At 39.9% G+C, this 14,566-nt stretch overlaps 1 protein-coding gene across 2 annotated transcripts in view; it reads left to right on the forward strand.

Moving 5' to 3' along the window:
• The window catches only part of RLF (RLF zinc finger), a 40,036-nt gene extending 28,054 nt beyond the window's left edge, over positions 1-11,982 (forward strand). For both annotated transcript variants that reach the window (XM_021554894.3, XM_021554895.2), the window contains 3 exons: positions 4,165-4,301; positions 6,538-6,679; positions 6,844-11,982. In XM_021554894.3, the coding sequence (XP_021410569.3) occupies positions 4,165-4,301; positions 6,538-6,679; positions 6,844-11,568 (5,004 nt within the window). In that variant the 3' untranslated portion in view covers positions 11,569-11,982. The remainder of the gene's footprint in view (positions 1-4,164; positions 4,302-6,537; positions 6,680-6,843) is intronic.
• The last annotated feature ends 2,584 nt before the right edge of the window (positions 11,983-14,566 follow it).

Here is a 14,566-nt window from a genome sequence, read left to right on the forward strand (position 1 = left end):
ATTTATGTAGTAGTAAGAGTTAAAGCTGAAGAGGGAAACTGTTGCAGCAGAGTTCCATAAGAGGAATTTTGAAAGATTCTTTTGAAAGATTAGACAATGTGTGGTCATCCCTTTCCAGGAATTGGATGTGATTGGGCTAAGTCAGGTGTGGAAGTTAAATTGCTGAGCTCCTACAAATTAAACATCTTCTATCTAGATCTATAAGTAATAGCATATATATTCACACACAAGTGTATATATGCATCTGTATGTGCATACTTCTCTAGAGGTATGTAAATACATGTATATTATGTGAATGTCTAACTCTGTGTGTGTGTGTGGACATACACACTGTGTATAAAGTTGTCCCTTGCATTTATGGTACCTCCTGGTACCTTGAATTGATTGAGGCACACATGGAACAAGAAATACAGCTCTAGAGTTGTTTGTTCACTGCTGCTCTGTGTGAATGTAGAAAGTAGAATTAAGGATCACTGTCAGGATTCCAATGTTTGGCTTGATTTTGCCAATTTATTGAACCAATTAAAATGCTAATTAAAGCAGTTGTCCTACACAGTAATTAACTATTGCAAAAGCATGAAGCCCAAATGTTCTGTGATGTAAGATGGTTTTCTCTGCAAGACATCAGTGCCAGCCACATGTAACAGTTAAAAAGGATTTTGAAATGCAACAACGAGATAAATTAAAGCCATACTGAGTGTTTTAATGTTAACTGTTTATCTCTGTCAAATGTCAGTGTGTTTGCTGGGGCATGTAGGAGTTTCTATAGCCATCTCATTATCAAAGTAGGTTTTGTTTAATTTGGAATTCCTTTGGGAAAGACTGAGCCAAAGTTGGCGAGTAAAGTTCTTCAGGGAGTCAATTTAAATAAATGCCCCTTATCCCATTCATAAAAAAATCATTTGTGAAACAAGCAGTCATCTTTTGGAGGTCTTTTTCAAATAAAGAACACTATCAACATGGGGTCCTACTAAAAAATGGTAGAAGGCTAGGTTAGTGGTAGGACATTTTTATGATGACATAAAAAAATAAAGTATCCCTGTAATGTTACAACTTTTCCTTCAAACTAAAGTAACATGGAAAACAAAGGCAAGTTAAGTCTTAAAAAAACAAAGTTAAATCTTACATGGTTGTATGTTCTTTGGAATAACTTTGAGAAGTAAACTGGTATACTTGTTAATAGAACATGAGGAGTGCATCATTTTTTAACAATTTTAATTTAAAATATCTTAGCACTGTTCATTCTGTAGTCTCCTAACTTTCACTGAATTGTTCTAGCTGGGTTTATAACATGCTGACTGGTGGTCAGCATTTCAGGTTTAGTAAAGATAGCTCAGTAGGTATCTGGTTTGTCACTTAAGTGACTGGCTGATATTATTACATAATTTCAAGATATGCATTTTGACTTTGTCTTGTTTGTAAGATTTTTTTTTTTAATATTCAATCTCGCAGCAAAAAAGATCTCGCAAACGAAAAGCAAAAACCCCAGGATCTGAAATGAGATGAATTATTGACCAAGTTTGAGATAAACAGGATTTGAAACCAATTTTCTTGTTGCTTACTCAGTAGTTAATGCCCTGAATGCAAATGAGTTTGTCCAAAAAGAATCACATTTCTATGGGAGGAGAGCTCTGATATAGCTGCAGGTCACTCCCAGTGCCGGGCCATGCCTGTGCTGGAGCTGCTGATGCTCCTGCTGGTCCAGCACACAACACAAGTGCAGGGTCTGATTGAGGAATAACTGATGGCTATTAAAAACGTGAGCTTTATAATTCTGTAGCCTCAGAAACCCTAGTAAGTAAGTTTTAATGTTGTGGCGGTGGTGTCCAGTGATTGTTGATTTAATGGAACTGGTGATGAGCACGCTCTCTGTCAGTAGTGTCTGGCTGAGTAGCTCACAGGTAGCCTGTCACGTTGCCTTCAGTCTGTGGAGGAAACATGTCCCATACTTACAAGCACTGACAATAGTTGTGTCTCTAAAACCCAAGACTTGGAAGATCTGACTTTATCAAACTGCTGCAGACAGCCTCTGCATTATTTAAGAATATTTGCTGTATTATAAATATTGAGGAAATGGCAGTGTATAATTGTAGAAATTAGTAAAGACAGAAGTTTATGTCACTTAGCTTTAAATTTAAATTTTAGCTTTTTAAATCTACCTTATATACTGACTGAAATTGTTACCTATAAAGAAGAGGAATAGTTGAGTGGAGAGAGACAGTAGGATACTGTTAGAAGGCTGGAGTTGCCCAGCTGTCAGACTTAGACTTCCCACCCAAGCTGAAGATTTGTGTTGCTGTAGGTACTGGAGGCCAATGACAACATAAGAAAGGTGCTGCTGGCAAGGAAAGTTGGGGGGAGATGGCATGCAGCAGTGTCCTGTTACCTACAGGAGCCCCTTTGTCTCCTAGGCAATGATCAACACCTTCACAATCTTGTTGTGTGGCCATTGGTCATGAGGCCATTGGCCTTGCTGCTCAGCTCTCCCCAGCCTGCTGAGGTGGCACTTGATTTACAGATACTCTATGGGTTTATTATTTCTGGCATGCAGGGAGCAATGATGTCTGTTCCCTTAGACAGCAAAGCACTGTCACCTAAATAATTTTCTGAGGTTTCTCTCTTGCCAGGGGTGATTCAGTGACAACTCCCTCCCTCCTTCTCCCCCACCAAAATCTGTTGTATTTTACTTTATCAAATGCAAAACTGACACATCTGCAAGGCCTTGCAGCTTGTGAATTGCTCTGGAAATGTCTGCTGCGAGTTGTGGGTCTCAAGCTGAACATCAAAAGGCAGTGGACCCTAGAAAATGCTGGCATTGCTCAATGAACTCCAGTGTCAAGCCTAAATGGGAAACTGGGTTAATATCCCTGCTTCTGTTCTTCCTGCTGAATGAGATATCTGCAAAAATTAGTTTAACTTCCTGTTGTTTGTTCTCTGTCATTGTTATTAATGAGGAACAAAAAGTTTGAAATGTTTATAATGTCAACAGCTGTTTAAAGTACATATTGCTAGAACACAGTCTGTTCTGTGAAGCAGAATAGATCCAGTGGAAAAATGTATTAAAACCTAGTGTTGTCTTAGTAATAAATGCTCTTCATAATTACTGTTTGTTGTTTATATCCAAGCTGACACCCTGGTTTGATACACAGGCATGTTCTACCTTAAGTAGACATTCCAGAACTTCCTTGGGATTTGTCTCCTTGTCGTGGTTTAACTCTAGCTAGACCCAAGCCCTTCATAGCTGATTGCTCAACTCCCCTACAGCAGTACCAGGGACAGAAGTGGAACGGTATAAGTCAGAGAACTTGTAGGTAGAGGTAAAGACGATATAAAAGGTGAAGCAAAAGCTGTGCACAGAAGCAAAGCCAAGCCAGGAATTAATTCAATTCTACCCATGAGTCTGCACCTCCAGGAGAGCAACGCACAGCCATGCATAACGGAGACTTGAGAAGACAAATGTCATCTCTCAACACACTCCCCTTCCTCCTTCTCCCCCTCACTGTATATAATGAGCATGCTGTCATGGTCTGGAATATCCCTTTGGTCAGCTGGGGTCACCTGTCATGTCTGTGTCTCCTTCCAGCCTCCTGTGAACTCCCAGCTTCCTTTGCTCTGTGTGAGTGCTGCTCAGCAGTAACAAAAACATCTCTGTGTTATCAACTGTGTCCAGCAGAAATCCCAAACACAGCCCCATACCAGCCACGAGGAAGAAAATTAACTCTACCCCAGCCAAAATCAGCACACTACTCTAAACACTTCTGTTTCTGTCATCATGCTTTGAAATGTGGTTGTTCAGAATCAGTACCTAGGGATGAAGAGAACAAGAGACCAGCTTTTTCACAACTCTTGATCTTTCTGGATCTGGGTTCTAATTTTCAAAAGTAACACAAGAATCCCTGTAAGAGAGACAGAATGGGAAGTTTTAAATAGATGGTTGTCCTGCATGCCCAAAGTGGAAGGTTGTCCCAAATAAAACTAATATCAAGAAGGGATCAGAACTAACAGGTGAATTTCTCATAACGTTTTGTAACCGAAAGGTGTGGCATGATCTCTGGGTATGGGAGATGCAGTGTTTTGTGAGACTCTGGTATAGTAAATGTGCATTTCTTTTGTAAGCTTACTGAGAATAAAGTGCATTTTCTTTTTAATTTTCTTTTTCTTAAGATTGCAAAGGTGGATTGCAAAGAGGTACTGGACATAATATGTAATCTGGAATCTGAGGGACAAGAAAACACTGCATTTATTCTTTGTACAACATATCTTACCCATCAGCTTCAAACAGCAAATGTGTATTGCTCTTGGTATGTATATGTAGCTGCTTCTGCTAACTGTTCCTCACTGGCTATACTATACTCACTGGCTGTACTGTATTCACTCTATTAAGTGAATATAGTACAAAAATATGTAGAGAAGGTGGATTTATCCTGTACTTGAGAAGTGCATCAGACTGAAGCACTTCCTAGATAATTACTTCTTTTGTCACAAGTTGCTATGCTAATAGAGCAGTTTGACAAAAGTAATGTTTAAACAATTTAGAACTGAATAGCACTCACACTATTGGCATAAACACTAATACTTCTGTGGGGTAGTAGATTTGTCAGTGGTGGTGGGTCAGTGCTCTCAGAGCTGCTGTTAAACCCCTAGTTTTGTAGTTCCACAAAGTACGTTGTCAGTCTGTCCTTCCTTTGGGAATACTTGACCCCATGAAAGTCTGGTGCATTTTTTTGACCTGTTCCACAGAGATGTCAGTATTAGGAATGAGCAGAAGTAACACCCTGTAACAATTTCTCTCCACTTCCCCTCCAAGAGTCTTTTTATATTTTTATAATTTCTGTAACTCCAAGAATTGTAGTACTAGATTTTGGCCTGATTGTGACTGTAAAACTCTGCCTTCTTAACTGTCTGGAGATGCAGAACCTTCTGCACCTCTGTTTCAGCAGTAGTAAACTTGCAGAGCCAAAGCAGAGGGGCTGGTTTCTGCCTTTCAGAAAAGGTTTTGTAGTTTTGGCTTTCAAAGCATGGCTAAATATGTGGTTTTCTTCCATTTAAATCCCCACCTGGATAAAGCTTTACATGGCCAGACAAATCAAGAATATGTTGGGAATTTGGTTTCATTTACCTGTGATATTGATTATTTACTCCGTGTTTTAAAGCCACTAAAAAATGTTTTTACAGTACTTCAGTTTCTGCAGGATAATTGACAGTTCAGCCTAGTCCAGTCATGTGTACAAATAGGCCAGAAATGTCTTGTTGAGCAAAGAATACCTTGTAGAAAGAAATGAACCTTTTGGAAGACTCAGGAGGGGAGAGTTCACCACAATTGAAGTTCCAGAGGATGTTTTTCACTATAGAATTTTTAAATTAGGGATTAGAATAGAATTATATCCAAAAAGGTACAAGGCTAGAGTACAAGAAGTACAAGGTACCATAGAGGTACAAGGCTAGAACATTATTCTAGGGTAACTTATATTGCTTGCTTTTGTCCAAGAAGACATGATTTGTTCCAATAGCTGTATCCCTAGGGTGCAAGAGAAGAGGGTTGGACTTTGTGTTGTCAGACTGTTGGGAAACAAGTGTGGGTAGATTTTTTTGCTTGCAATATAAAGTCTGAACTGAAACTCTTTAGCATTTGAATGTAATTTTCAGGTCCTGTAGGTCTAACTCAGACCTGTAGATTTCTCATCTCCATGTCAGTCTGACTCCCAGGTCAGACCTACCTGAGCTAATGCTACACAAAACATCATGCAGTTGTAACACATCAGCTTTAAACTTGGCTAGCCTAAGTGACAGGCAGGATGACTTGAAGATCCAAATGGCAGCACAGTCCAGCAACATAAATATGTCCCTGCTTACAGAAGGTTAGCAGATTTGTGTCACATCATTATGTCTACACTGTTTTTAGTCATTCTGAGGAAAGATTCTGGGTCAAACTGTGCTGCCCTGTCCATGCATAACACAGTTCCCCCTCCACTGTTGTCCTGACAGACTTTTCAAATTCTAGCTACCTTCCCTGGGGATGAGATTGGAGAATCAAGTCTTCTGTCTAATGGTAATGCTGACATTGTAGAGATGTATAAATTGAAGTCCTAGTAGTGTACCTAGCAGTCCTTGTACAGCTGCTTGCTTATTGGAAGAGAAGTGGCAACTTTCCATTATGATTCATCTTACCCACTTTAAATTTCTATGTGAGAGGTAAAGACTCTGGAAGTGTGGGACTGGTTTTTTTTTTTTTATTTTTTTTTGTCTAGAAATGAAGTCTGCAGCTATAGATGTGTGCATTAAGTGAGATGAATCCCAGTGCCAGTGTCTTTGCCCTGTAAGGATCAGGAGATACACTGGGGTTTGATCAGATGCTGGAGTGGGGCACAGGAGCAGTTCTCTTCAGTGTCACTTGGAGATCAGGACCTAATTGAAGTGTACGCTGTCCTTGAATAACACTTAAATATTTCTTGGCATCAGCTCTGAACTGACACACTGTGACTGCACAGATTGTGTGTATCTACAATGTTCTTACATTCTGCTTTCAACTCTTTGCAGGGAACTGACACTTTTCTGGAGCAAACTGCAGAGAAGAATAGATCCTTCCTTAGATTCCTTTTTGGAGAGATGTCGTCAATTTGGCATCATTGCCAAGACACTACAGCATCTATTTTTCTTGATAAGAGTCATACAATCTGAAGTAAGTAACAGTCCTGAGTCTTTGGACGCAGCTGGAGCTGATTACATTAATTACTGTTTTATTAATAATTCTACTGAACTGAAAAAAAAGCTTATTTAATTATTCATACTTCCTGATTATGTCTAAAAACATACTAATAAAAATCTTCTGTTTCCTTTAAACAGGCAGAGGAAGCAGGACTTGCTGTGTCTGTGTTGTTGTGTGTGAGAGCCCTTCAGATCAGGTCCAACGGAAGCGATGAAATGAAGACATCAGTGTGCAAAACAATTGCTTGCCTATTACCAGAAGACCTTGAAGTTAGAAGAGCCTGTCAGCTCACAGAATTCTTACTTGAGCCAACGTTGAGTGGATTTAATGCATTGGAAGAGCTCTATATGCAGCCAGACCAAAAATTTGATGAAGAAAATGCACTGGTTCCAAATTCACTCCGCTGTGAATTGCTGTTAGCTTTGAAAGCATATTGGCCATTTGATCCTGAATTTTGGGACTGGAAGACTTTGAAGCGGCATTGTCTTAAACTATTAGGGAAGGTAGCTTCTGATTCGGAGGATGATGTAGGTTGCCATATGTCACTCAATGAAACTGACATGTTAGAAACTTTCTTTAGTGACTATGATGAGACAAAAGACCACAAATATTATGATGGGAAAGACACAATGAGCCACCCTAAGGAAAAAGCAAGAGTAAAAAAACCAATTGGTTCTTCAGAAAGATACCAGCGGTGGCTTCAATACAAGTTTTTTTGTGTGCTCTGCAAAAGGGAGTGTATAGAGGCCAGAATACTGCATCATTCTAAGATGCACATGGAAGATGGTATTTATACGTGCCCTGTTTGCACAAAAAAGTTCAAGAGAAAGGAATTTTTTGTACCACACGTAATGGAACATGTTAAAATGCCACCTAGTAGAACACACAGACCCAAAAAGAAAATAATTCTGAAAAAAGAGAGATCACCGCAAAAGGCAACAGCTTCCAGCAGCCCACCCCCAGTGTTTCCAGAAAGGTCACACCAGGCACAGCTCCCTGAAACCTTTGACGATGACACAGAGGAATATGTCACCTTCAGCCAACTTGAAAATTGCCAGCTGCAAGACAGAGACATCTACCCCTGTCCTGGGACAGATTGTTCTAGAGTATTTAAACAGTTTAAGTACTTAAGTGTCCATCTGAAAGCTGAACATCAAAACAACGATGAGAACGCCAAACACTACTTGGACATGAAGAACAGGAGGGAGAAGTGCGCGTTCTGCCGCCGGCACTTCATGACCTCCTTCCACCTGCGGGAGCACGAGCGCGTGCACTGCGGGCCCCAGCCCTACATGTGTGTGTCCATGGACTGCTACGCCAGGTTTGGCTCCGTCAACGAGCTGCTCAACCACAAACAAACACACGATGATCTTCGCTATAAATGTGAGCTGAATGGCTGTAATATTGTTTTCAGTGACTTAGGGCAGCTTTACCATCATGAGGCGCAGCACTTCAGGGATGCGTCGTACACCTGCAACTACTTTGGTTGCAAGAAGTTTTATTATTCAAAAACTGAATTTCAGAATCACCTCGCAGCACATGATATTAAAGTGTCAAATGGGGAAGGGAAGCAAACGCTGAACCTTGAAGGGTTGGTTTCAGAAGAAAAATCCAGTTATCTTCCAGAGTCTCGGCTGCTTGAACAATCTGAAAATTCCAATCTGAATGATAACTTAGATCCCTCAGGCTCTCATGAAATTTCACAGGTGAAGGAAGAATCTCTCTCTGACAGTGAAGATCTCAACAGTGAAAGTAATTGCAGCCTGCATTGTGGGAAGCACAGGGCAGATGCTGCAGCAAGCCAAGGTCAGGCTTCTCCACAGCTGCTTGGAACAGTGCCTCACAACCAGTCAGTTCCAGGTTTTGTCATGTCCCAGGAAGGAGTCTTCCATCCAGCAAATATGAAACAACAGTGTTCCAATGTGGCAGTTTGCTTTGATGAAAAAAGTCTTTCCTGTGGTTTTGAAGGCTGCTGTTCCACCCACAAAAATTCCAGAAGTATGCAAAAACACCTTCGAAGGGCCCATCCATACAACTTTAAAGGTAAAAGAAATATAGAAATGAAAACTAAATACTTTTTTGATCTGTTGAGTGATGCTCAGGACAGTAAATCCCCTACAGATATGAGTCCAGAGTTGGGTCATAATTCTGATACAAATGCTGACTCTCCAGAAAGTGTGTACTGTGCTGTAGATCCTAAAGGAAGCAGTGACCTGAGAGAAGAAACTTGTCCTTCTTCCCCAGAAACATCCTTTTATGACAGCTCTAAAGAACTAGATATTGAAGATAACATGTTGGAACTAATGTTAGGCTTGAAACATCTAAGCTTAAAAAACGCTAACATTCAGAACTCTTCAAGACAGAAATCTTTTCTGGGCTATTCATCTAGGGATGCCAAGTGCCCTGAGTCAGTTGATGAAACTACCTCAAAATTTCACCTTCAAGAGCAAGAAGATAATTTACCCAGTCAGTACCTTACTCAACTGGCGGCTAAACCATTTTTCTGTGAATGTCACGGATGTACGTGTGAGTTTGTAACCAGAGAAGCTCTCTTAATGCATTATGTTAAAAAGCATAACTACTCAAAGGAAGTGGTTCTTCAGCTAAATATGTTCCAGCATCGGTATTCACCATTTAAGTGTCATATTTGCCAAAGATCATTCACAAGAAAAACACATCTTCGAATTCACTATAGAAACAAACATCAAATTGGCTGTCAGATGGTGGCTCACAAGGCGTGTCCTAGTGAAAAATTTGATCATGTAGGTTTATGTACAGAGGACATGCATAAGAACAGCTCTGCTCCAGTGCCTGCCTGTGCAAACAGTGTTGGGTTCTCTGGACATTCGGACTCTGAACAGCTGTGTCACCCAAAAAAGGAAGACTGCTCTTCTGAGACTGATTTGGAGTCCAATGAAGAGACAGACAATGATGTAACAAGAAAAACATCTAACATAACTTCTCTGGACAGTCATAGGGAAGAACTGGAAGCAAGACAGGGAAGAGGAAGCAAAAGAACAGTTGCTAAAGGAAACTTATGTTACATACTGCATAAGTACCACAAACCATTTCATTGTATACATAAAAGCTGCAACTCGGCGTTCACAAACCAGAAAGGTTTGATTCGCCATTACAGGACTGTTCACCAGTATAATAAGGAACAGCTCTGCTTAGAAAAAGACAAAGCAAGAACAAAAAGGGAACTTGTCAAATGTAAAAAAATATTTGCATGCAAACACAAAGAGTGTGGTAAGCGTTTTCTGTGTTCTAAAGCTCTTGCTAGACATTGCAGTGACTTCCATAATGAAATCTTAGAGGATCAAAAACTAATATCTGAAGCTGAGTCTGCCAGATTTGCTTGTAACCAAGCGCACTGCCATGCTGTGTTTTATACTTTTAATAAGCTTAAACAGCACCTAATAGAAGAACATGCCAATGAAGAAAAATTAAACAAAGATTTTGAAATCCATTGTGACCTTAATGGCTGCAATCGAATTTTCACAAATTACAGTAACTATTCTCAACATGTATATTTCAGACACAATGAATATTATGATAGTCTCTTTGGAAATCGGAAAGAGGATGATGATGATGAAGATAAAAATGAGCAAAATTGTTTGAAAGACACCTTTAGCACAAGCAAGCAGAATGGGAAGCAATTAAAAGAAAAAGCAAAAAGAATTAGTAGAAGCAGGGAAAAGCATTCGCTTAATTTCAAAACAAAAGAGGAAGCCTTACAAATGTGCAAAGAGAAGTCTAACCAGACCCAGTACCCCTGCATGGTGCAGGGCTGCCTGTCTGTTGTCAAACTGGAAAGCAGCATCGTGAGGCACTACAAACGCACACACCAGATGACCAACATGTACATCGAGCAGCGCCTGCAGAAACTCGTTCTTTGTGTGAAATGTGGCATCATGACTGAAAAGCAGTCCTGCTCTGGCACAGCTTCAGGCTTGGGTAAAAAAGGTGTAGAAATGAATGAGGATAAATCGGCTGATTCTGAGCCTGTGCAGGAAAGTGACAAACCCCTTGTTCCAAAGCCTGCATGTGATCCTCCAGATGTGAGTAATGAAGACCAAAAGCAATGTTCACCGAGTAGTGTGAATTGTGATGCCAGTGCCTTTGTGTATGCAGGCACTTTAAAATATAACCACAGTTCAAAGAACACTTGTTTTGAAGAGCCTAACACCGGGGAGACAACTGTGTGTAAAACTGAAGATCTTTCTGAAAGTAGTGAAAGAGAGAATAGCTCTTCTTTCTCCAGTTTACAATTAGATTTGCCAAGAGAGAAAGACCCAGAGGAATGTCAACGTAGTGCAGTTAATCAGAATGCAAAAAGAAATGTACTTTGTGCTACAAAAGACAAATTTCAAAAGCCTCCTGTGTCCAAACCATTTGATTTAAAGACATATAAACCAATGGGATTCGAGTCTTCATTTTTAAAATTTATTCAGGAATGTGAGGGGAAAGATGATGATGATGATGATGATTGTGATGAGGTAGTAGAATGGGAGTCTCCTGAGCAGTTGCCAGTAGATGAAACATTGCAGAAAGAAGGAGACAGTCAAGGGAATACACCAGTAAACAACTTTGTAAGTGATGAAAATGTAATCATAACCCCAAATAACCCTGGGCAGCTAACAGAGATCCAGCCCTTGCTGTCAGAGTCTTCATCTGCCCCTTCTTTAGAAAATCTGAGGGCAATCTTGGACAAGGCCCTAACAGACTGTGGAGACCTTGCCTTAAAACAGCTGCATTACTTACGACCAGTCGTAGTTCTTGAAAGATCCAAGTTTTCCACACCTCTCATAGATTTATTTCCAACAAAAAAGGCAGATGAGCTGTGTGTAGGAAGTACATAAGTAGTCTCGCTTAGAGCAGATAGCCTCCACTACTGCTGTATGGGGAGAACTTCAAATTAGAACAGTAATTGTTACAGTTCACACTTTTTAGGTTAGTTTTGACTGTTTAATTCCATGAATGTATAATATCTGTCAAAAGTAATGGCCAAGTTAATTTAGCTCCCCATTTTTTTTCAATGAACAATGCTGATTTTGGTGCTATTTAACACATCAGAATACTGGGGGCTTCCTCTTGAAGAGTAAATGTGCATGATTGTATATGGAACAAGTACTGGGGTACCAGGGTTTGGGGGGCAATGGAGTTATTACTTGACTTGAATGTGCACCCTAGGGTGCTTTGTGTAACATATTGTACACTACAGCATCTTATATTTTTTGAGTTATGAGTTTCAATAAATTACAGTTTTTCACCCATTTGTTTACTGTACAGTAAATCTTTAATGTGCTTTACTTGTAATTGAGTTTGGGACCATTCTGAGTGCATTGGACAGTGTTGCTTAAGTTTTATGCATTTGTAGATAATTTATCAGAGTGATAAAATAGATACAGAAAAGTAAAGTATTACATTTTATTTTACAACATTCTCTGTGTTTTTTTCAGACTTGAAAGAACTATAATTATACAGGCTAACTAATTACACTTATGCATGAGAAAGTCTTTGTTCCTTTAAAGGCAGAGGGTGTTTGCTGAGACTGTCTGGCACCACCTGAGTGTGCGATGAGTGTTGCCAGACTTCCAAACAGGTTGTGTCACATGAAAGTACGAGTATATATTTAGGGTTCCCCAGTTAGCTTTTTGGACAATGAATGAAGATTCACCAGAAGAGTCAGCTAATATTTTAAGCTCTGTTTCTTGTTCTGTATCGCATTTCTTACCACACATGGCTACATCACAAGGCCCAGAATCACTGTCCCCTAAATGGGGTATTTCCCCATCTCAGTGGGGGTTCTAATGAGCAAGCAGCAATCACTGCTTCTTACTGACTGAGGCTTGGGTGTTGTTGGGGCTTCTGGGATTTTATACTGCAATCTGAAAAGCAGCAGTGCAAAGGAGATTGAAAAAAAAAATTCAGGAAATGTTTAAAACAGAGCTGAATATGTGTTGGGTGCAGGAATGATGGCAGCTAGCAAACTGTCTAGTGAACTGTGGTATGACCAAAATGAGGCAGAAATGACATCTTCATACTACATTTACAAAAATAAAGTTATGTGGCCATCTTTAAAAGCTAGGTTTAAAATCATACACCAAGCAAGAGAAGTGTAGCTTAATGCCTTCATGTAATTTCCTCACTCTAAACTATAAGGTTCTTTTAATGAAAGAAATATGGTGCATCAATCTTCTCACAAAGTTCTAAAAATGGAAGTAAGTTGTGTCAAAAGGTTAAATACTGCAACATCATCAGACATCCTTCAGCATGTTCCAAAGTAATTTCTCACTAAAATAAAAAAGTACCTTTTAATTTCAAGTTTGAGTCCTGTTTTAACACACTTGAATCTTCAAGATCTCAAAACAGAAGTTTAACAGCAAACTTAGTATGACATGTGATGGCTGCTTCAGGTATTGGGCCAGAGAGACCCCCTTACCCTCTCAGGGTTTGAGCATCCCCCAGATGACCCTGTCCCGTTGTGGTGAGCATCTATAGTAAATCTTTGAGGTTTGGAGACTAAATTTCAAGTCAAGCAGCTGTATTTCCCACAAAATTAGTTGCACGTGAAACACACTTCTTCATGCAATTCTGCTTTTCCCAGATGAGTTTTGTGTGTGCCTGGCAGAGTGCAGACTGCACAGTGCACGCTGGTGTTACAGAGCCTGTTGAGCAGGGTCCTTCTGTCCAGTTCCTGCTCTTTCCATGGGCTGGGATACACCACAGGACAAGACAGAGACACATCATTTCTGGCTGCCAGGTATGGAGACAAGTCCTGCAACATTCCTCAATCCAAGAGTTGTATTTAGAAAATGGTTGAGTTGCTTTGGGCTGCACAAAAGCAGCTTGGAGGCATTTTCCTGTGATGATGTGGCGCTCCATGCACTGCCAGGACTTTTGGTAATGTGAAACACTCATAGGGTGTTCATACTTCAGTTGAAAGATACCTGTGCAGCACTTGTTACAAAAATTGTATCTTGCCCATTTTAGAGACTTGTCAGTGTGATTCAGTCTTTGATCTCCATCATCTACAAAATTCACTACTGACTCAATGAGGTAATAGCTGTCACACCATCAAAACTGTACAGCTTGAACATACATCTTTATCCCAGTTTCTTCGGGCTTTTTTATCTGATCTAATTGCCTGGCACAGACGGGTGTTGGAGAAGGAGGCCACAAAACGGTAAAGGTTTGAAGAGTTTTTACTGTCTATTTCTGTTTTCCTGCCATGAAGTAGACCATAGTTTTCCCTCCCAAGTGCTACCAGAATTTGTCTTAAAAATTATGTAACATTTCCAGCTTCTTGCTTTCAAGTATACGGGAGAAACATTTTGTTCTGCAGTAAAAGAACACCATTGCATTGACTTTCCAAAAAAAAAATTCTTAATGTGAAGAGCAGATACCTCAGAAAAAACAGTTCATGGGGAATGTTGCTTCCATTTTTTAAATTGTTGTCTTGAAATGTGTGGATTTTATAGGACAAAATGGTGCTTATTGGTTGTGCATGCCTAAATTCTCCAAGGCTGTGGGCTGCCCTGCCATGTTCCCTGGGGTAGTAAAAACCTGTAAATACCTTTACAATGGGAGACATTCCAGTCTGATCTCTCTCTTTCTAGCAGAACCCTCAGCAGAGCCAGCAGCACTTCCTCATCTACCCTGTTCTTCTGCAGGGATATATTAGGTTACAGAAAAAGCTAGGCTTCAATATATTTGACAGGTCATTCTTCTATATAGTTTTAAAAGGTAACTAAGAGATAATGAGAACATTAAGTTGGCACTATTTTATTATTATTTTATTAATGATTAAAAATACAGACATGTTCTATTTCAGACCGTTAGAAATTAGATAAATGG

Source organism: Lonchura striata, chromosome 26 (genome assembly GCF_046129695.1).
Source record: "Lonchura striata isolate bLonStr1 chromosome 26, bLonStr1.mat, whole genome shotgun sequence".
In the NCBI taxonomy this organism is placed as follows: Eukaryota; Metazoa; Chordata; class Aves; order Passeriformes; family Estrildidae; genus Lonchura; species Lonchura striata.